We start from the raw sequence: 23820 nt of genomic DNA, 5'->3' as shown, positions 1-23820 counted from the left end.
CAACATTTGTACAAAAGCGTGGAGACTGGCCATATTCTTTTCTGACAAATATGGTGGTGTCATATGCAAACACACCCCAAACCTCTTTTATTCTCTGATTGCAGCTTGTTTCTTTCTTTTGTCTGATGGGCTTTGCAATCTCTGTGGACCAGGAGACCATGCCAAATGTCCCCCTAAAGGCCTCCACTCACTAGGCCTTCAGGAGTCCACAGGTGTCTCCAATTTAGATTCAGCTTCCACCACTGAATTATATATGTGTGCATTTGAATGAAGATTAGCTTGTACCACAGAAATAAAAGCACATTTCCTTTTTTTACACGTTGATTTTTAAATATCTCTTTTGCAGATTTAAGAAGTTTGACAATAAGTATTTGAAGAAAATCTTAATTCGGGAACACCGGCCCAAATCCAGCATCGTGTCATTGTACAAAAAGATGGAGATAAAACTGGCCATCGAGATGGCTGAGAGTGGCATGAAAATTTCAAAATCATCCACAGCTGCTTTACAGTGAGTACTGACCTCCTGACCCTTTGCAAAGTAGGGACAAAAAGGAAGGGGACAAAAATGAGGAAATGCCCAAGGGATTTTATCAATTCAATAGAAATATAGGAACAACAAAAGACAGTTATGAAAAGAGAAGCTGCTGGTTTGTGCTGGGAATTTGGTGCTCATCATATTTGCATTTTGGCTTTTTGTTCACAGGCTGAAGATTAAAACCAGGGACATTTTCCCTGTTTCTCTTCAATGATAGGCAGTTCTGAAGAGAAATCTTGTGTCGGGCACAGAAGCCACTCTGAGTGGTTCAAGGTGGCTGTACTCGTCACTTTGCTGGGCAGTGAGTTTTGCTCATCACTGCTAGGTGCTGAGACACCTACAGGAGAGCTTAGAGCTCAGGTCCTGACTTCAGTATCCCAAACACAATTTTTTGCTGAAAATAGATTTCCTTCTAGCATTTGTAATTTTTGCTACTTTGGTTTCCAATCCCTCAAACTGCCTTGCCATATTTTGGTACTTCCATACCAAATTAATCCAATTAAAGATTGAGAGTAGCCCTGCAGAGAAAGACATGGGGGTACTGGAGGATGAAAAGCTGGACATGAGCCAGCAATGTGCGCTCGCAGCCCAGAAAGCCAACCGTATCCTGGGCTGCATCAAAAGCAGTGTGGCCAGCAGGTTTCAGGAGGTGATTCTGTCCTTCTATTCTGCTCTGGTGAGACCCCACCTGGAGTGCTGCATCCAGCTCTGGGGCCCCCAGCACAGGAAAGACATGGAACTGTTGGAGCTGGTCCAGAGGAGGGCCACAAAAATGACTGGAGGGATGGAACACCTCTCCTATGTGGAAAGGCTGAGAGAGTTGGGGTTGTTCAGCCTGGAGAAGAGAAAGCTCTGAGGAGGCACTATTGTGGCCCTTCAATACTTAAAGGGGTTTATAAGGAAGACGGGGGCAGAATTTTTTAATAGGCCCTGAAGCAACAGGAAAAGGTGTAATGGTTTTACACTAAAAGATGATAGATTCAGACTCAGATTCAGATATAAAGAAGAAATTTTTTACAATGAGGGTGATGAAACACTGGCACAGGTTGCCCAGAGAGGCGGTAGATGCCCCGTCCCTGGAAACATTCAAGGTCAGGGTGGATGGGGCTCTGAGCAACCTGATCTAGTTGAAGATGTCCCTGCTCACTGCAGGGGGGTGGGACTAGATGACCTTTAAATGTCCCTTCCAACCTAAGCCATTGGTGATTCTATGATTCTATGAAACAGTAATGCAACTTGGCATCAGGCAGACCAGGGGAGAAAAGTGGTGGGATCAACCGTCACTGAGGAAACTACCTTATGGGAGAGAAGTCTGTACAGATCTTCACTCCTGCATGCTTTAACTGCTGTGCATGTATTTATCCTCACCTTGCAACCACTGTCCAGACCCTGGGTATTGCTAATGATTCTTGCTCCCACAGATTTTTTTCTTGGCCTCCAACTGGCCACTGTTGCTGTTATTGCCTGCTCTCTGATGCTGCATCCTTCAACTTCTCTCCATTTTGCAGCAGCCTCTGGCAGGGCCCAGCATATTTTCTTTTTTGAATGATCATCTTAACCCATACCAGAAAATCCAAATACCAACTGGACATTAGATTAAAATCTTTCTTGAAACTTTAGCTTAATCATGTCAAGATTCATCTGCTTTCTTGAAACTGATACCAGCGTGCAGTGTAAGACCTTGCCTTTTTCTTTCAATATTGTTCTTTGCTGAATGGATGATATTAAAAAAGATTGCTTGTCTGTCAGGCTCCTTTCTGTCTGCTGTATTCCCATGACTGTTCTGAGCCAAAAGAAAATGTGCAAGGTTGGTAGACAATCTATGGCAATCAAACCACATTCCGCTTCTCTTCTTGAGGGAAAGAGAAAATAAGACAAATTGCTTCAGCGTAGTTCAGAAATTCTCTTCTGAGCTAACAGTTTAGATTGAAAAATATTCAATAATGGACAGCTGATATGATGGACTTATTTTTGCCAGCTCTACTCTGGCTGTAATTGAATTTTTCCGTGCATCAGTCCGTGATGCACAGGTTCTACTACTGAGACAGCCTTTTTAAAACTGAAATGTCAGCTTCAAAAAAACAAAGTGCACCCTGTGGCTCAGAAACATTCTGATTCTAGGAGGCTGTGAGAGTGTTCTAGGAAAATACATTTCCCCAGCTCTATTCGTTGATAGGTGTCCACTGCTGAGCAATGGAGGAGACAGGATAGTGAGCTAGCTGTTGGACCTTTGGTCTGAGCCAATGCAGCAATTCTTATATCTCCATTCTCTGGGGCAATTAAGTGAACCCACTTAAGACTAAAAGGTTTCTAAATGTATTTGTAAATTGTTTAATTGTTATCATTGAGATAGCTTGTACCTAAAGTCCTTGGTCCTCGGTGAGGATACAAAAATTGGGTCATGAGCAAGTGGAGATTTGAAATAAAATTCCAATATATGGCATGTAAAGCAATGTTTGCAGTGCCAGAGTAGTTAGAAAACTCTTTCACCAGTACTTCTGGTCAGTTCTGCAGCCTTTAGTAGCACAAGGTGCAACGCTCTATAGCAATGGAAGCAGATCTCCGTCACTGTGAATTATCATTATTCTCAGAAACTGCATTCATGCTGGTGTGATTCCTGCAGGTGGTGTCCAATACACTGTAAGCATTTCCAGTGTGGACTGGAGAAATTTGCCCATGGACTGTGCAACAAAGAATCCATATTTGAATGAAAATAGAGGATTTGATTACGATGTTTTGGAGAATATAAGCCTTAGAAATAAGTATAGAAATGGCAAAAGCAGAGCCAAGCAGATATTATCAAAACTGGGTTTGTATGGCTGTTTTTGTAGGAAATATGCCCATTAGAGGGAGATGGTTTGATGCTGAGCTTACTTAATGTTGGCTTCATATTACTGCAATACTGACTTTGGTAAGAGTAAATCTTAGGATGTTTAGGATGTTTCAATACAGTACAGACCAGAATCAAGCGCTGTGTTGTCACTTGTGGTGCTGCAGTTGTGCCTGATGAATGTTACTTCCTTCACAGAACTAGTGAAGATTGGTGGAGAGTTCACAAAGTTCAAAATTTTAGATATAATATATAAAAAATAATCTTACACGGTTTGTGGAAGGCATTTTATTTCCTCCATGTATCAACTATCTCCATGTTTAAAGAAGAAAGAGATACTGTCATGGTACTCATTACAGATAGGCAGTTGGTTTTCATGGCATATTATCATTTCAGTATTTTCTTCACAAATATGTCTCTTGCAGTGTGCTTTGTTGTAACATACTTGAGGTTTCAATAAGGACAAAGAAAGAGTTTCAATAAGGATTTCTTTATGGGTTTTGTAACATATCAAACCTGTTCGGCTTTTTTTGAAAGTTCTTTTTAAATGTATTGTATATTGCAAAGTGTAAAAGCAATCTGTTCCTTAATACCATACCTGTGCATTGTTATCGGTTGGGTAGGTTAATATCTAACCCCATGAAAAGAATACACATTTTTTATTTGTGCACCAGAACAATAGGAACTATCTTCATGTTGTTTGTTCTCTTGCTGTCCCAGCTTAGCTGAAACTTGGGGAATTTTATTTATTCTATTTAAGTCACTTTAAGAGCAAAATGATAAGCCTTCAAATGACTTAGGACTGGCCACTTCTGTGCTGGCATGTGGAGGCCGTCAGGTATGCAACGGGAAAAGTAAAGAGATGATCTGATGTCCACACCAGTGGAGTTCTGCTTTCCCCTATTTAGGTCCTTTGCCCTATTTATTCCCAGCTGTAAGGTATAAAGACCCTATGGAGGCATTCAGTGAAGCATGGACCAGAGAGAGAGTTGCTCCTTATGACGTCAAGGCCACTTGCACCAACTATGGCAGTTCAATTTGCATTACACAAATGATCCAAGCCTGCATTTTATAGGACACTAGTCGCTGGCAGGCCAGATTGCCATTAGTCCCCAGGGCCTGTACTTGTGTTTGCTTTCCCAGGTGTACCTAGGGTCTCTCTGTTGTCCAAGGTGAGAGCAGCTAGGGGCTGCTGACATCAAAAAGACCGGTTTACTTGCTGTGGAAAGTTGCCTACACAGGCTGTCCCACGGTGTGGGACATGCCAGACCCAGTATGGAATAAAGGTGGATTACACCTATGCCAGGAAAATTGGTGGCATCCCTGGATCCTGTCAGTTTATCCCTGAGAGCTGAAACAAAGTGAAAATCCAGTCAACCAATCAACAAACCAACAAACCCACCCAGCTGGCCTGGAACTGAGTGGTGGTGACAGTCCTGTAAATACCTAGCTTTGTTGTTGTTGCTGTTTTTGAGAATTGATGAATGCCAATTAAGCAGTTGCTAGGAAGAACTAATCAGGGCCAGGATTCGATTTTCGGTCAAACCCAGAAAAGGAGTCCTTTTCTGTCACTCTGGCTTGTCAATAGATGAGTGGTAGATTCATGGGTCTCTCATGCCTCAGTGAGATCCTTAACATGTTGGTAACCCCAGCCCTACCTCTAATACTACGCCTTAGCCTATTGTAAATTTCTCTCTTTCTTTTACTTCATGAAAAATTTAGCAGATCTCAGTTTTGGTCTGATGCAGAATGAAAACACATTCAAAAACCTTGAAATATATCAGGAATTAATTCTTATATTCCAGCGACTTTGGACAGGGCCAGGCCACCAGTGCTCACTGTCTACTTGATGGTAAGAGGCAGTAAAATGTAGAAACCAGGTAGCTCATGATGGTCCTACAAGTTTTCAAGATGTTCATGTTAGATTATAGCACAGAAGAGTGGTAATCTTCTTAAACTAGCTGTAATTGCAAATCCCAAGCTTTTTCCTATGTTTACAGCATAATCTCAGTTTAGCTTAAATCCACCTTCCTTTGCCATTAAAAGTTTTTAATTTATTTTAGAGGGAGTGTAACATAAATGTGCACAAAGCTTTAGCAATACTGTACATTGATCATAATTCATTCTTTAACTGCACAATTTACAGACACTTTAAGGGCATCGTTTAGCTGAGAACAAAGATTTGCAATTTCTTTTTCTTTTCTTTTTTTATAAAAAGAGGCAAGAAAACAAATGGGGAAAGGAAAAAAACCAGAAGGAACAAGATGAACTCAGACTGATTCATCCTGGATGATCACTATCTAATTCCCTTTCTTTTCTTGGGAATTCAGCTGAATGCTAACTCTCACGCAGATTGACCGATTTAGTGAAACCAGTTAACATTTCACAGCAGCCCTCCTCCATTGTTTTGCTGGTGAAAAAGCCAGGCAGCTACAAGTGGCTGTGGGCTTCTTGTCACAGTTTGTTAAAAACACGAAGATGCTTATCTTTTAGGTAATTCTTTCATTTCCAATAGAGAAAGAGGCTCAGTAGCAAAGAAACCCTATACGTTCTCACCACAGGGCAGGTCTCTCAGACCCCTCAATTACATGTCCTTTAGTTCTTAAGGATTTGCTGCATTTTCTCAAGGGAGTTAAAACCAGTAGGACCACAAAGCCTGGACTGCTAGACCATGATGAAAAAGTATTCCGACAGAGGAGGAAACTTGCAGTGCCTTCCTGAACTGGTTGTTGCCCAATCTAACCCTTAAATATGAACTTCCTTAAGAAGTTTTGAGAAAGAAAAGGAGAGTTGCTTCTACCAGCTGTATGAGGGCTAAGGGCCCATTCTGACTACCCAATATATTGACAAAACCCAGGAAGGAGAAAACCTGACATTTTTTATGCATCTTTATGCATGATTTTGTGGTGCCACTTGTCACTGAAAGGCTCTTCATAACTTTCTGTTCTAGCATTAAAAATAGATCATACATCATTTCATGGGGATAGTATTTAATCAACTCATTAATATCATATTTAAACTTCTCTTTTATTTACAGGGGTGGTAGAAATCGGCGTATGCATAGGCTTTCCCCTGCAGAGGTGGAGGCCATGAGAAATGTCCTGGCACATAATCTATATCAAGTGCGACAAAGGGTGCGTAAGTGACCTGCTATTGTGCACTATTTGCAGGCTAAAAGCTCTTGTTTGCCCTTCCCATATCATAGCCATGCCGGGTAGTAGCACCAGGACCGGCCCTGGGGTCATGCTGGCGGGAGACATGGGCCTGCAGCTGCTCCGACCTGGGACCTGCCTGGGGAAGGAAAGGAGGGGAAGGAGCCTTGGCTCAGGGCTTATTCCTGGGTGGAAAAAAGGAAAGCAGGTTTCTTCAATCAGTTTTTCACCCTGATGGCAGCACAAAAAGCCAGGAAAATCTGTGACTTAGCTGTAGAGGTGAGGCTTCCCTCCCTGCACAGCTACCTGTGACTCAGAAACTGCCTTCCCAAGGCTGCCAAATATCCCCGGGGGGACTCTGGGTTCTCAGGTCCTCTCCCTGGGGTCACCACGCACAGCCTGGGTGCTGGAGGCTGGCTGGCTGGGCGGCCTGCGTGCCGCTGCAGCGGCGTGGGACAGCGGGATGGATGGATGCTGGGCAGATGGCTACCTGGCACCGAGGGATGGATGCAGGGCTTCGTGGGAGGCAGCAGGCTGGCAGGTCGCCAGCAGCAGTGAAACTCCCCTGTGGGTGTGGGTGGACCAGCAGCAGTAAACATTGCGTAGCCCAGTCAGCTGAGAGTCAGGCTGGTAAATCCTTGGTCTGTGTGGGAACAACAGTTTACCCTTGCCATGGGAGGAGAAAGGAAAAGAATAATTCCACTTCTTCTGGACCTTCACTTTAGACATTTGGGTTTTCTTCCCCCATAAAATGGGGGTGATAATACCTGAGCAGGGATTTGTTTTGCAGAAATTTGAGCTGATACTGATGCAGCCCAGTGTATAATATCTACTTAATCCAATCTTGGGCCCAGAATATACAACTGAGTGCTCTCCTACAACAATGAGTGGTAGAGGATATATTACAGTAACCTTGAAATTACGCAGATGAACAGGGCCAACTTGTGTAACACACATTTACTAGAAAATGCTAGGCCCTGCTCATTTAAATGTGTCATTACTAATATGATATTAATTCCTAATATTGTTTGATTTGCCATGGCCAATTATCCTTATAATATTAATTTCTTATCTTACCAGCAACAATTTGCATATATGACTGCCTCTTAGATTACTGAAATGAACTTTCTCTCTTCAAAATCAATTACAGTAATGACTATTTGCACCAGTTACTTCCTATGTGGTATCGAGAATGAAAGATCGGAAGTAAAATAATGCCAGTTCTAATACTTCACTTTCAACTCTGAAGGCCTGGTAATGCTCTGGTTCACCATATCAACTTTATAAGGACTCTTGCAAGTGAGACTGAGATCAGATCCTGCTTTTTTAAGAGAGTTTATAAACCTCAGTGATTTTTTCTTTTTAAGGCAGATAACTGTTTCCCTTATTTCACAAGGTGGGTGCAATAAATTAAAAAAGCCTGTCCTAAAAGATGCTCAGTTTTAGGGTAATATTAAGGTGTAGTTTGTCCAAATATGGAAAGGAAATTCAACTGTGCATCTCATTGTGGAGAGGTACTCTTCCTAACAGTCTTTTGCTCCAGGGCACATCTACAACTTGCTCCTGGCTCAGTAATAATAGTACCAAGGCTCAGTGCTGGGTTAACCAGCTATCTCCCTCTTGGGACCTGCCTCAGATCTGTGGCTCCCAATTGTGTTATCAGAAGACAGTTGACAAAGGGAGGGCAAGCCCAGAGATGTTAACAGCCTTGTGTAGGTGGGTATATTTTAATGGTGCACTTCAAGCAGGCTTAAGTCTATCAAAAATGGCATCCAATTGTAGCCCCTGAGGTCCGAGACTTAGAGGTGTGTTCACGCTTCCTCCCATCTTGGTCCGCAGGAGTGAGGTTAGTGCATGGCTGCATTTTTCTATGTGATACCAAAGAGAGCTGTGGTGAGTTGGTGGCTGAGCCGGGGCAGGTGTCCCCTTGGCCCTGTGATCAGCTAGACTGCACAAGGTTATTAACATTGCAAGTGCAAAGAGAATCAACTGGGTGCATTTTCTGTTTCAGGCACCGACATACAGCCGACACAACTTGCCTACCAACACAAATGAGAAACAAGCCCAAGAAATCCTCATCCGTCGGCACAACAGCCTGAGGCAGAATTGCAGGAAGGGGAACAGCTTACCTTGGGGTAGACCGGTACCTGTTACATAAACTACTATTCATGTTAAAAATGCCTCTGCTTCTCTGTAAATAAGGAAAGAGAGACCCATTTTTATATGCTTTTTTGCAATAATTAAAATGGATACTTCCCCTAATGTCCTCATGCAGCACCTAAGAAGAAAAAGCTTCACTTAGCATGTGGACAGCAACATTTTTATGTCCTACCTCTATACATTGGTCAGAAATCAGCTATTATGGCTGTAAGTAGTAAAATAATGTCACTTGCATTGTTTTGGCATGTGCAAAACAGCATAATCACAGCTGTATGAATTTGTGGATTCACAAATGCCTGATGCAAAGCCCCTGACACCTTGCACTGACAGTTTGGGCTCTCGATCAGTAAATGTAAGATTTGCCAGACCAAATGTAGGCATTGGATGCCATAGACATTTACAGCTGAGATAATCACAGTCAAGGAAGAGAAATAAGTTCTTGCTGGGTATATTAATTTTATTTAAAGTTGTCATCTGAAATCAGAAGGTGAACCTTAGGAGAACATATTTCTTTCCACTGACTAGAAAAAACCTAGGGCTATTATATCAGGCACAGGCATTTTCACTGGAGCAACGATGAGTTCAACCCATCCAAGCCCAGCACTGATCTTATTCACACCTCTCTAAATTTAGTTGCAAAGGTGCAGAGGCACAGGAGAAAAAGCATATAACCATTCCTTTTACCCATCCCACCAAGTAAGTGCAAATTGTGGAGGCAATCATGGACGCTGAATATTTTCTGTCTCTATACACAGGCTAGCACCACAGGCGTACGATACCTCTCTTTGCCTCAGGGTCCCAGCCAGCCCACTAGACGAAAAGCCAGACGTGTTTCTTTTACAGGTAACTGATGTGCTTTACCCTGTGTCCTACTCCAGCAGTGAAAGAAACTTGGCCAGTTGCTCAGTGGATTTAACAGTACTAAATGAATACTTCCACTGAAGTCCCTGGTCTCTTTAAATGAGCTACACCCTTCTCTCCTATCTTTTTTATCTATGTTGTTTATATGGTCATTACTGCTGCCGTTTCTATCCTGTGTCAGCATCGCCTCGCTTTCTCTTTTTCCCTCTTGCACAAATATTCCTGTGATTCCTGTAGTTTGGCCTGGCCATGAGGGCATCTGAGTACGTCCAAGAAAGCAAATTATCTGTTCCCTGCAGCCCCACAGACAAAATTGCGTACAAAATTGTTAGGAGTTGGTGAACCCATAGCCCAGTTGAGGCAAGGCTGCCGCAGCTTCATGCCCCCAGGTCCTGCTGGTAGTGAGGCTAGGCAGGTACTCCCAACACACCCCTCCCCAGCCATAATTCCATGTACACGTGCACACAGCTGGACACACAGAGCAGCACAGACAGGGCACAGCACGCACACAAAGGCAGACAGCACCAATGGCCTCATCCTGGTCCCCTCTCTGGCTGATCAGGATGATAGCCTGTTAGTGGAAAATTATATATACATACCTGCTTTCTGAATCCCCCAGTAGCTGGCCTTAGACACGTGCTCTGCCCAACAGCTGGCCCTGGACCCTCCATCTCCCCAGTTGGTTGCACTTGGGCATGTGAGCCCCCCAGGGACACAGCCCCTTGGCAGCTGCTGGTACTCAGAACTACACACATGCTCTTCCACCCCACCTCATGCACTGCAGATCCCTCCAGTAGCTGCCCTTGGACACTCGGTCTTCCCCATAGTGGGCTTCTAGACCCTCTGGTTTCCCCTTGCCTCACACACCGAAGTTCACATGTGCAAACAGGTCTTTCTGGTATCTGCTCCAGAATCAGCCTTACCAGTAGCCAGCCACAGACCCCATGATCTCTTCAGTCACCGGTCTGGACCTCCTGCCCCCTCCAGTAGTCAACTCACAGACTTTCTGCTCATCCCAGTGTCTGTCCCGGACTCATGGTTGCTCCAACAGTTGGTTCCCAAGCCTTTTATCCTACTCAATGGTTATTCCAGCTTGGTGATTGCTGGTGATTTTGCACTGACATATGAACCCAAACGATATACATGCACCCCAGTCCTGCCAGCCGCTAGCATTCAGACATACACACACATGCAGGTATACAGTATAGGGAGCTGCTCACCCAGGAAAACAGTCAGAAGTGGAGTTTAATGAGAATACAGGACAGACACACGTACTGACCAGCCCCTGTCTACTTGCAAGCAGCCCTTTTTATCCTCTTTTTAATCTGTTTTCCTGAACTTGTTCCTCCCCGCACTACCCTGATCCCTGACTTTCCCTGGCTTTGGTTCCTGCTCTAAACATCCCATCTTAAGTCCTGCATGATCCCAAAATTTTCTGCCCAGACATCCCAACAATGAGCACTGTACCCTGCCACACCTCACTCTATGAGGTGCCCTGGGGATACCCTCTCATGGTGGGTCTCACCCTGCCCACAGAGCTGATCACCCCCATGACGGATCAGGGCAGAGGGGCTCAGGCTCATTCCTCTGACTGAGGTATTGGGGTCTCCCTGCCCCTCCCCCCCCCCCGCCCTTGTGCCTTGGGGCTCCTCTGGCTTTGTGGAGATGAGCCTGTAATCACACAACCCAACAAAAAATCCTGGCAGAATCTGTCCCCCAGCAGCTGGTCTCTTCTCCCCTTTTCCCAGCTTGCTCTCTATGAACATTTCTGTAGTAATACTGGTATTACTGCATAAAGTTATCAGCCAGTCTCAGGTTATCATATGTACACAGTAAAATGCAGATCCATCCTCAGACTCTAAGCAAGGAGACAGAGGTTAGGGATGGAGCAACACTGAATTGCGCACAGAAACATAGCAGGACACTGTCAATGAATACATGGAATTTAGGACACTTGAATGTCCATCATTGTCTCCACCTGTAATCTCCCTGGCTCCTTTCTACATTTATTTATGTGAACCTGAAATTCATTTGGGTTCCTTAGAGAAATCCCTTTTAATTTCTGGCAGAATTAGCTAGAGCAGTTGAAACTGTATTTTTAATCTTCGCCTTTGTATCAAAAACTTGGACAAAAAAGTTTGCTTCCTGCAGGGCCAAAATTATTTTCTTTCTTCCCTTTCTGTTTTACTCTGAAAGAGATGAAAGCAAAAGAGACCTGTGTAAGCAAACCATCCCCTTGGGGCTGGACACTCACATGGGATGGCAGCAGAACTGAAACCCATAGGATCTATTCAGAGGGGAAAATGAAAGTAACCCAAGGGGATTTTTTTTTTCATACAGCTGATTCTTTTCTGTTCTGTTTGTCAGGATGTCATGGTGGGGGATATGTGTCTTTCTAAAAGACTCAAACAGTTCTACACAGCAGTTGCAGACCTAAAAGCATTTCAGACACCTTCAAGGGACCAAGTCCTGGTATAGCAGACAGATATATTAATTCAGTGGGGAGAGGCGTAAATCCTGAGACAGTGAATGCAGGTACATTTTTACTAATAGCTAGGCCTGAATTTGAGCCCTGCCTTGTGATCTATCCAAATAATTAGAATTCTTGGTCCAGCTTCTGACCCCATCTTAGGGCCATTATGTAGCTATTCACACCACTTTAAATGTCTGTAGCAGGAGGAAAGCCACCCTGGAATAAATATCCTCCAGCAAGCTTGGTTTAGCTCCTATATATAGAAAGTGCAGAAAGTTTAGCAACTAAGAGGTCAGAAATGACCACAAATAGATCCTTAAACCACCTATCAGCTCTTTCTGCCACTCATAAAAATGCATTATTTCATTTACAGTATATATCATACATACTTTGTACCAATGATGCCCCCAAAGTGCTATGTAGAAGCCCTTCAAACCTGAGAATACCTGTCCTATTTCATTGCTCGCAGTGTGGTATGCCCACATGGCCTAACAGAAGCAGGTTCTGCTCTTAAAGAAATCTGTGCCCCTGTTCAGTGGAGTAAGTGCTGGTGAATGTGCTCTTACTTTGTGCCAACTGTGAAGTAAACATTAGCTTAAAATATTTTAATCGTTATTAAGCTGCAATAACTTGATAAATTTTGGCTGTGTGACTGCACCCAACACATGTCTGCTTTAACTGCAGCAGCATATAGTCTAATTTTATTATTCATGGACCATTGTGTTTATCTCCCAAAACCTTCTAACTTGTTATGAGCTGTTTCTAAAATTAACTAATTCCCTAGTGCATAGTCAGACTACAGATGGCTTTAAGAAAAGTCACAAAAGTATATTCTGTAAACTCAACAGAATGAGAAAGCCAATTATTGCCAGACTGCAGGCAAATTTTTATTGTGTACTTGTGTCAAAGAAAGCTGGTAGGAGCAGGTCTGACACACCCAATGTAATCAAAGTGCCCTAGAGTCAAACTCCTAGTTTCAGGTGAAACTGTTTTCTTCCCGGTTGTTAATCACAGATGACTAGCAAACTTGATTTTCAGTGGCACCAGAGTCTTCTCCTTGGTCAATTTCTGTCTTCTGCTATGGGTTTCACAATGCTTTTCAACCATGGTACTAGGTATACTTGTGAAATTTGTAGAAAACTGAAAGCTACATAAAGGAGCACTCTTGCCCTGTGAAGTCATTGAGCAGCTCTGTGAGGCACTGAAAAGTGGCTGAATGTGCTTATTTGCTGGGCTTTCAGGGTAGAGGCAAGATCAATAAAATATTTTAAACATCAGCTTTGGGATGAAAATAAATATTTAGGGTTATTTTTAGTTCTTGACTGCTCTCTTTTTCTATAGCAATTATTTAAAGTGCTTCAGTTCCAGGGTTTAAAACCAAAATGCTGTAACATATTGACTACCCTCTAACTGTCCGTGCCAATATCATGGTGTTTCTCTTTTCTCTTCTTCAAAATATGAATTCTTAATCTATTTTCCTTCAGATCACCAAGAGAGTGTCTCTGATGCTTCCTTCCCATTAACGTTCAGACCCCAGCCCCGACTATGTCCACTTGAAGAAAAGCACCGTCAGGAAGAGCTGATTCCAATGGCACGCTTGGATAGACGAGTGGGCCCGTCCAATCTGTCAGGTCGAAGAGGAAATTCAATCAGCCAGCGTTGTTTCACCAGAGCAGACAGACGAGCTCTAATGCCAAAGTCTCGATTTGCTGTGGTAGAAGTACAGGGGTATGAGTCAGAAGAAGAGACAGAAATGATGGCACCAGCCAGGCCATTAGCCATATGAGGAGCAGAGACGAGCAATGTTTGCGTCTCTAGGGCCCTTTGTGCACTGCTCCAGAGAAAATAACAAAGCTCCTATATGAACCAAACCATAATTTTCCCTTTGGGGCCAGTGCACTTGTTCTTGTATCACTTTCAAGCGTTATATCAAGGTACTTACTGGCTTGGAGAAGTCTCAAATTCTTATATGTTTATATCAAGTTTTCCTTCCAACAAAGCGCTGCAGGAAAAAGTGAAACGTGATCTTTGTAGAGGTTTGGACATGGATTTAAATGACAATAGTTGGGCACATGCAAAGCTATGGGTGGAAGCTGATATTGCCTTCCTCTGTTCTGTACTGTGGCCTAAATCCGGAAGAAAGAAACACCGAAGGACACGCCTGACACACGAGTGCCCAGATTGGTAACTTCAACCAAGTGTTTGAGCTTTTGACCTCAGAGTGATTGAGATATTCCAGGAAAGAGTTAAAAAAAGAAAGGCATTTTTAGGGCACCTAAATGTCACTGAAGATGCCTAAGGAGCACTTAAGTCAAAAGGATTTTTTAGTGGACACTTTCAGCACTTGGGAATCTCTTGGCATCTCAGGTTTTGGCTCTGCAAAAGTGCCTAAAGTCAGTTGCTGTGACGGCCCATAATTCCTGCTACTTCCACCAGTTTCAGCATGTAGGGACACCTGTCACCCACCTACAGTTGTTTTGGATGAATGAAGGAGGCATCCTGGTATGTACAAATCCAGAGAGGACTCTTCATGCAGAGATGCTGCCAGGATGCCTTTTATTTGCAAATGTGGGACGGCAAAAATGTACACAGTATTCTTGTGGTTCAGCAAGTGGGAGGCTTCATTGTAGAGCATCTAACCTCCATTCCCCAGTTCCACCCTGCCAGAGGGTTCCCAAATCAGTGGACCATGCTCCACACTGAAGCTGGACCAGCACTGCAGATAGGGAGAAAGAAACTGGGACAAAAGGTAAAGGGAGTCTAAGTTTGTAGCCTGCTGGCTAGCATGAAAGAGTGGCTTTGTTATTTGCTCCCAGATTTTTGTAGGGTGTCTGCCTATACATTTTACAGAGAAACATTTGCTAAAAAAGTAAAATAAAATAAAATAGAAATGCAGAAATAACTAGGGGGCCATGCACTCATGCACTGGAGCCCGTGACCTCCCAGACTTCCTACTGAGCTCTGTGTGCTCATGCTCCAGTCTCAATGGTGGGTCTCCCTTGTGGTAAGGGAAGCAAGAAGCTATGGCCCTGAGTCATTTTGGATAAAGTCTAAAATCCCAGATACCTAGTTCCTCGAACAAAGCTCTTCTGCAAAATGGAAGCAGCATTGCCACCATTGTCATCTGGGTCTTGAAACTGTATGTGAGCTTATTTTATCCAAAGGAATGATTTGAGTCCAAAAGTCCATAAACCCACCCTTATAGCTGCACTGAACTCAAATCTACAGCTGAGAAATGCACCAAGTACAGTCATGGTTTCTTCAGGTTTCCCCCTCTCTCCTGCACTCAGAGCTTGCTTAGCCCAACTGAAGGTCTGTAAATGCCACTGTAAGAGTCAGAGAGGTAAGAATTAGACATAGCAGTGCCACCTTTATGTTTCCCTTTTTTATTTCACCGTTAAGTGCTTGTATGTCTTGGCCCAGAAAAAACTTTCAAGTTAAGTTACGACTTCACATTTCTTACAGTGGACTTCTGATTCGGGACAGGTAGCATCTAAACTAACAAATGTGAAAAGCACCACCAGAGGAAAAAAAGTAAAAGTCTCTTTTCCCTTTTTCTCATGTTTGCAGTTTTTGTGTTTAGGAAGTTATGGTGAATCATTTGTACTGAAATAGTACAAAGCTTTATGAAACTTAAGTTCTGTTTGCATTTCCTTATTGTGCCAGAGAAATTATACAACTTCCTTTTATGAAAGCAGTGGAGTGGCACGTTATTAAAAGAGGGTAGGATTTGGCTTTTGTACTGACACTAAATAAGTAATGAAATACAGTTCTGTACCTGAAAATCAACAAATAAATTCAGCTCCACCAAAAGAGGAAGAGCTCCATGTAGTTTTTAAATGAAAGCCTCGTGCCAGATCTTAATTCTATAGCAAGTTATGTTGACGTATCAGAAATCTCGGTGAAAACATTATTTTAAGAAAAAGTTATTGTACCAAATCAGGTCTTCAATGACACTGTGACCTACCCAGTTTCCATATGAAATTTAATTGAGGGCAGTATCAGTGCCCATGCGGCATGGTTCTTAGGCCACCGAGCTGACACAGGTGCATGGAGTGGGATGACAGCGGTGTGGGACCTGCTCTGCAGCGCAGAGTCAGGAGGGGGCAGGGTCTCCGAAACTGGCTGGTGGGTGATGTGAACTGGAGACAATCCTTGAGGACAGCAATGAAGGGAAACAGGAAACCTGAGAGGAGAGTGAAGAAGGGATAGTGTCTCATCTTCAAAGGGAGACACAGGAGAGAGATTAAACAGAGGAATTACTGTGAGCTGCAAATTCAGCACTTCCTCTTTAAGAAGATTTAAGCAACGTGTTGTCTGGAGGAACTGGACAGATACACACTGTGTGGGATGAGGAAGGCTAATGGGATGTCTGGAGTAGCATGGAAAGGGATGAGACATACAACATGAAAAAGAGGAGTTCATGCAATTTGGTCAGGGTATGTTTGAAAAGCATGCTTAAAACTGACCCCCAAACTCTTTACTAAATGTTATAAAAGTTGAGGAGAATTTATGTAATTACCCATCGTGTAAGCAGGGGGCAAAGCGCTCAATTTCTAATGACCATTTTTATTAGAACTAGAGAAAAATGATTAAGTCTTCCTAAAATACAAATAAAACTAGTGCATGGCCAGAGTTAAATCTTCCTCTTTTGGTTCACTCCTAAACTTTCCTCTGACGAAATCAGTGAGCCAGATCTTCAGAGAACGTAAAACCATAGAGCATCTCGAAGTTAATAGAGCTCTCCTCGCATTTGCAGTCTGGCCCCCAAACTTGTAAAGTCTATTTTTAGCTTTTTTTCCCAGCAATTAGAAAATAGGACTGGAAGAAAATTTCCTTCTCTGCCATTAGTTGCTGTTAATGGTTTTGCTGGCCATTAGCCAAGAAGCAATGCTGCAGATGCCTGTATAAAATACATTCTAATATATAAAGTTGCACTGTTTATTTGTTTTCATGGGCATTTCATACTTGTGGACAAAAAAAGTTCTCATTAAAGCAGCACATTGCTTATGTTTTAAATAGCAATAACTACAGTAATGTTTCACTACGAGTAATTTACTCTCTGTCTGTACGCTCTTAGGCCTGGTCCATAAAGAAAACTGAAGTGGTTTAGGGCATGAATTTAAATTCACTGCTGGTGGATTTAAGTCCTCATGTGTATGGGCTTTCTTAACTCCTTAACCTAGGTCGCATACAGGAAACTTGTGCTGATAATTTGCAAAGGTATGTTAATTCAAGATCTTTTTTTTTAGACTGGTACAGTGTTATTTGCTGGGGAATTTAAATTGTACGCCGATTTAAGGTGAGCTGGCGCAGGATACTCATGCCCAGAAGGTGAAGAATTATTAATCAAAATCCAGAGAAGAAATAGGAACTCATGGAATTAAGACTATTTGCTTGGGGCAGGAGGATAGTGCAGGACAGGTGAGTTTCAGGAAGGAATAATAATGAATAGCCTGTACCTTCGACAGTAGAGAAAATAGGAGACGCACTTGAACAGAACTTGCTAACCAATGAGAAAAATAAGGCAATAATGAGAACAGTCATAATTAGAAAATATTTTAATAGTAAAAGCAATGATGGTAAAACGGAATATTGCAGAAAAAGAGAAGGATTTATCAAGGTCAATAGTTCATTGTGAGCAACCTGCAATATTTTCATATGTATTGCATGGTGGCCTTAACTGTTATATCCTGTTCTTGCTGCAGCTGTTACTCTTCAACTAATATCCCAGGCAAGTAGGAATGTGTAGTAAAAGGAGAATCTCTTCCTCAGGGGGATTAACATCAAGGATGCAGCAGCGAGGGGAGTGGCGACAATCAGGACACGACAGCATCTAGCACAGGGAGCGCTCAAGCTGTGACCTCCAGAAACACCATTTGACAGCGTGCACTGAAAGAAGGCGTTGCCGTGGTCCCTCTTCCAGGAGGAATGGTGTCCACTGGAATGTCTGCAACTGCCTAGTCACGGCTGCTGCTGCTGTCTGTGTGGCACCCGGGGAAACAACACGCTGGTGACGTGCTAACGCCAGCGAGCAGGACTGGGGAGGATGCTGTGAAGGACCTAAAAGCAGTGTGTGTGTCACACTAGGGGGGGACATCAGCGAAGGAGTGCGGAAGCAATGGGATAATTCGCCTCATAGCAAGGCTTGAAACTCAAAGTGAGTGGAGCAGGTGTGTATCTATCAAAACCAGAGAGGAGAAGCCGTAATAGTCGGAAAAGAACAAACGCCCTGGCAGGAGCTCTAGATGGACTGATTTACTGCTGTGTATGTAAGCCAAGAAAGTAGGCCAACTTCAAAGACGAAAGTTAGTTCGGATGTGTTTAGAGCAATTAAGGAAGGTTATATGAGATTCAGAAAAGCAGGCCAGGGTTTCAGGCTGGAGAGACTTGTAGAGAAGAAGTAACCATGACCCTCTTTAGCATGAGGACAGCTTAATCCACATTTATGAGCGAGGCAGTCAGAGAAAGAGGACCAGTGATATCTGCAGGAGAAATCGTCAGATTGATAAGGACGAAAAATTTGACTTTTACGTAACAGAAGATGAAAATAATTGTGAAATTATTCTTATTTTCTTGCTGGTATGTTGGTTTTGAGAACCGACACTTTCAAGGTTTTTCCTGTGGCTATTAGACCCTGAAAAATCAAGTTTTATTGTCATTTATGAATGGAAATTACTCTTTAAAAGCCTGTGGGAGAATCTGGAAAATATAACAAGTATTTCCCAGCTGCCTTTCTTCATAGGTACTTTTTCTAATTTTCTATCTAGTTATACGGATAAAACACAAACATTAAGAGTGGAAAACCAGATTACCTTATCTTTATATTTTGTTTGCTTTTTAGGTAGGACAGTTACCTTTATTGTTTTGCCAAGCTCACTGTACTTAAGAACCTTAAAATTAGAGGTCTAAGGTAACATGAGTAATATTCTGAACCGGTTAAGAGGACTGGGAATCTACTGAGCTAAGTTGCCTAATGTATTTCCTTGTGAGAATCTGTCTCAGTGTTAATCACAAGTGAAACTCCTTTTTCTTTCCTGCTTTGGTTTCACAAGTGTGAAAAAGTTAATATCTATTCTTCTTTATTTCTTGTCCACCCTTCCTCCTGGAAAAATTGGAGTTTCTACTACCTTTCAGTCATAAGAAATGAGACATGGACTGAAGGAAATAATGGCAAGCTCTGATTTTCAGACATTTCTTTCTTTGGCAAGATAGATTGGAATAATGAACAGCTGGTCAGAAGTAGACATCCAAACTGAACATCATCCCTGACTTTTTTTCTACTGCCCTTGCAGGAACAAGGTAGGAAAAAAAGAAGTATCTGTCAAGAATAGCCGCAGCGAGGTGGGGGCAGAAGCATTAGCCATCTGCAACATCACTTTTACACATGCAAACAGAGGTTGGATCATCAGACATCTGTTCTATGCTTTCCTATCCGCAACTTATTCCACTAAATACAAAGCTATCATAAAAGAAGGTTGAAGTTAAACTGCTTTTTTTCTGGCGTGTATGTCAGGTATTAATTTAGGCTCATTAGTTGGTACTGGGCCTGACACCATTTGTTCCTTGCTGTACTCTGTTAACATCAGTAATAAGGGGTGAAAATAATGAGCTATGCACGAATGCCAAAATAACAGGGATCATAGTTTTTAAAGATATCTTGGAATAAAACCTATAGCCCTCTAGCTAGCTTTATTCATGCCTTTCTTTAAGGGCAAATTTCCCATCACAGAAGCTTGCACTGGGTGAGGAAACAATATATGAATGAAAGCCACCTGCCCAAACATATCCAGCTTCAGTATTATATGATGATGAATATTGATAATACTTGCAGTGGTGCATAGCGTCTTCCAGGTGCTGTGTGCACGCAAGGCACAGACAGTTCAGAGGCAGGGCATCTGAGAGTTATGCCAGTGTTAAAATCCCACATGAAAGGTGGAGAAACTTGCACAAAGCAAATGAGCCGTGTGCACGCATAACACAGGAACAGCGCCAGGAACCGAACATGAGACCCTAGTCCCTTGACCCCATGTCTACCTTCACTTCCCTTAGGCTTTCAGGTGACTGAAACCTACAGAAAGGAACAAAATGACAGGCTGAAACCGTTCCTCCCACTCTGACCACAAATAAGGAACAATCTGCACAGAAATTACATTGTTTGTGCACTGCTTCAAGCCAGGCATCAGGACCTGCTAGTTTACAAATACTCAGTGTCCTAAAAGACGTAGTAGAGTTTTGCCATATTTAAGATATATGTATAAAATATATTTAATGCAAAAAAGAGGTAATTCTTCACTCATTTTTCCCTAGTACATTCACTGTTCTTCCTTTTGAAAACCTACGTATTATCTGCATGTTTTGCATAGTTACAAAAACTTGGTAACATAGAAGAGGCTTGTTAGAAGTGAATATACTATGGCAAACACGCTTTTTCCTTCGAACTTGCAACAAAAACTCTTGGAAGTCGCTTCTCCTCCATTTTGGCCCAGTCAAGAAAGGAGGCTGTAGGTGTTTGGCACAGGTGTTAGACCTAGAACAAACCTCTTCAGCTTTCTATGCCTCCATTTTCTCACAAGTACAATAGGGATAAAGGCACTCGGGGCTAAGTCATACAAAGGTGCCTCAAGACATCTGAGTTGCCAGATTTGTCACAGAAGCCACAAGAGCCCTTTGCTGCCTGGATCAGCAGCCAAAGGCCGGGGAGGTTCCTTGGGGCGCCTTTATGGCAGCTGGACTGGTGGGGAGCTGCACAAGGCAGCCAATGGCACAAATCAGTTGAACCCGTGTGGATGGCTACCTTGCAGTGATCTGATAAATAACTGAGGCTCCACTGACTCCGGTGGGAATTTAGACACCTGCCCCACATGTAGGCATCTTCATGGTGAAGATCCAAATGCAGCTTACTGAGCCTGAAGTGGAATTCCACTGTCCTCATCCTTTAAGTGATTTTGGCACCTATGAATGAAAAGCATCTTTTCAAAGCTAGGCATTATGACTGCTTTTGCTTTGAGATTAATCTTCTTTTCCTCCTCAGTCAACTAAGCTATTTCTGCATGTACACATACAAAGGTAATATATAGATTTTTAACAGCATCTAACTGTGCACAACTCCAATATTCTGTTTATTTCTAAAGGACTCTACGTTTGCCAGTGTATTTGGCTCAGTCTGCTGTAATGGGTTTAACAATAGAAGATTGTGAGGCTCACATTACTGCTGGCTTAAATGGACCCTTTGGTCTGAATTCCTCTTAATGATAAACATCCCCAAATCTTTCCCCGTCGTCTTCATAAGTATGCAAACATAAATTCAAATGAAAGTGATGCCTGCTGACAAATTTGTTAATCAAGTCTTAGCAATCTGAAGGAGCTCTTTCAGGAGCCTTTTTCTTATTTTTCCCTAATTCAAAAATGCCTGATACTCATTTACCAAGCACTGCAAAGCAGATATAACAGCTGGTGTCAAGACCAAATTTACAGGTCTTTTTCCTAGGTAATGAAAAGAAAGATAGAGGTAGTGACAAAGCTCAAACATCACTATAAACGAGTTTGCATGAATTAGATTAAGTTCCAAAGCTCAAAAGAGCTTTATTATTATAATAATCATCATCACTATTATAAGTATCATTATCATCATTACTTTTTTTCCCCACCCTCCCACTATGTGTAAATTTTCATGTACTAGTTTCTAATGGATAAACTAAAACTCTGCTATATGAGAGCATTAATTCTGCTTTATCTGCTGGAAAAGGCATGCTTTCACCAAAGAGGAAAAGAGCTGCAGTGACCTCTGTTGATGGAATTAAGCAATATATATAGAGCCAAAAATGAAAGGTGACACATTCAAACCCTCTGCCAGGATTAAATAGGACCAAAAGTAAACAGTGCAAAGAGGGAGTGGCTTTCAGAATGCATATGAAGATGACTATTTCCCAACACCCACTGAAGTCAGAATCCTCATCAGGAGAGTTGCCTTTTAAATATTATTTTTAGACAATTAGCTCCTTTTCAGTGTGGAATTAAAAAATATTGGCATGAAGACAGATGACATAACACAGTAGGGGAGATGCGGTTTTTTTTGAAGTGCTATACTGCATTCCAGGTGTTTATATCACCAAAGGAAAACATAACGCTTGTATGTATTACGTGATCTGAATTTAGTGACTGGTTCCCTGTGCCAGCCTGACACACAGTATTCTTGAAGTTTTGAGGCAAAGAAGCTTTCCAGTTGGCAGGCTGCCGGTGGCAGAGAGAAGTATCTAGGAACTGTCATGCCTTTATGACCAAGAATTTGGAACCTGTCTTTATGGGCTAGTTCTGATCCAGGACAATAATTAAACATGTAAATACCCACAAGGATCTGGACCTTAATACTTAACTTCAAGGTTGGGAGTAGTCTCAATAAAGCCAAGCATTTAAGGATTGATCCTGTACAATTAAAGTTATTGAAATCAATAAGAAAACTTCCATTAAGAGCTAAATACCTTGTGGAAATTGGTGCATCATGTCCTACATTTTTCAGACTTGTGCCTTTGCTAAGGACTACTCAGTATTAAACAGAGGCATAAATGAGGGTCAGGGCTTTGTACTGTTAAAGTATTTTATGTTTCCAAGCTGTCCAGTAGACAACTGGTGCCTACACTTTTTGACTTTTCTAGGAGCCACAGCAATACACACTGGTATCTTTTTCCTTCTATGTCCGGTGTTACAGCAGGACTGACCATGATCACAAAGCCGGGAGTTTTCCCAGTTCAGGTATTTTAATTTGTTAATGTCTCCACCACAGTCTGAGAAGTTTTCTTTTTAGTATAATTTCCAGAACCACTGCTGTCCCTCTGATCCTAAAATGTCCTTCTCACAAGAGACAAACATATTGGTAATACACTTTACTAGTATCTACCATGGTATCCTCATTCAGACTTCGTAAAGAATAATTTCTGCAAGTGTAAGGAGGGAAAAACCCAGGTTAATTCTGTTTTTAATAAAAAGTATGAAAAGCTGTACATAAAGCAATATATTATTTTGATATAGATGAAATTAGAAAATGAAATAATAGATCAGTGCACTGTTATATCATTAGCTGGATATTAGAGGTGTACTTGCTCTGCCAGTCTAAGAACATCAAGATACACAAAATGGAAAGTATTAAAATAAATCCTCGCTTGCATATGTTATAAATGCCATAAGTGTTATGGCATCTTATACAAATTTCACAATGAAGCCAAATATTATAGCTACCTATTTGAGAAGTTCATGCTGTCAGTCATGAAGGAAGTATTGATGTTTCATCCATATATAATTAATGATCCTGGCAAAGATCTTCATTGACTTCTGGGAACTTATGTTTGGTTTTTTTTCACTCTTCATGAGTCTGACTAATTTTTGTGGAGAGTGGTCAGGATAGGAAGTGCAGCCGGCTGGTAGGTTGGATCAAAGATTTCTTTGTCTTAATATATTTAGCATCATACAAAGACCTCTACATGTTAAAGGACTCCAGTTACCCACTCACTCTTCTAAACATACCTCATGAAAAGGCTCTATTCCTGGGAGAGTTTCTCCATTAAGTTAATTCTACGTTAAAATAGCACATAGAACCACTGTATATAAAGGATGATTATTTTCTGCCAAGCTTACCTTCTGATAGAACAATTAGGGTTTTTTAGGTTGCTAGGCATAATTCAAAAATGAACGTTTGTAATATTGTATATAGCTACAACTTTCACACTGAAGGCTGAAATCATCCATGCTCTGATACCTGTGCTCAAGTTGAGCCCCAGTTCCATGTGCATTAACTTCGCTACCTGAGGTATGG

At 42.1% G+C, this 23820-nt stretch overlaps 1 protein-coding gene across 1 annotated transcript in view; it reads left to right on the top strand.

Moving 5' to 3' along the window:
* Positions 1 to 15820, top strand: part of SLC9A4 (solute carrier family 9 member A4) — a 37931-nt gene extending 22111 nt beyond the window's left edge. The window contains exons 8-12 of the mRNA XM_075081933.1: positions 347 to 508; positions 6403 to 6499; positions 8529 to 8660; positions 9433 to 9520; positions 13496 to 15820. Coding sequence (XP_074938034.1) covers positions 347 to 508; positions 6403 to 6499; positions 8529 to 8660; positions 9433 to 9520; positions 13496 to 13797 — 781 coding nt within the window. The 3' untranslated portion in view covers positions 13798 to 15820. The remainder of the gene's footprint in view (positions 1 to 346; positions 509 to 6402; positions 6500 to 8528; positions 8661 to 9432; positions 9521 to 13495) is intronic.
* Positions 15821 to 23820: the final 8000 nt, after the last annotated feature.

This window comes from Phalacrocorax aristotelis, chromosome 1 (assembly GCF_949628215.1).
Source record: "Phalacrocorax aristotelis chromosome 1, bGulAri2.1, whole genome shotgun sequence".
In the NCBI taxonomy this organism is placed as follows: Eukaryota; Metazoa; Chordata; class Aves; order Suliformes; family Phalacrocoracidae; genus Phalacrocorax; species Phalacrocorax aristotelis.
The sequence above is the reverse complement of the archived record's forward strand: the minus strand, read 5'-3'. Positions and strand labels throughout refer to the sequence as shown.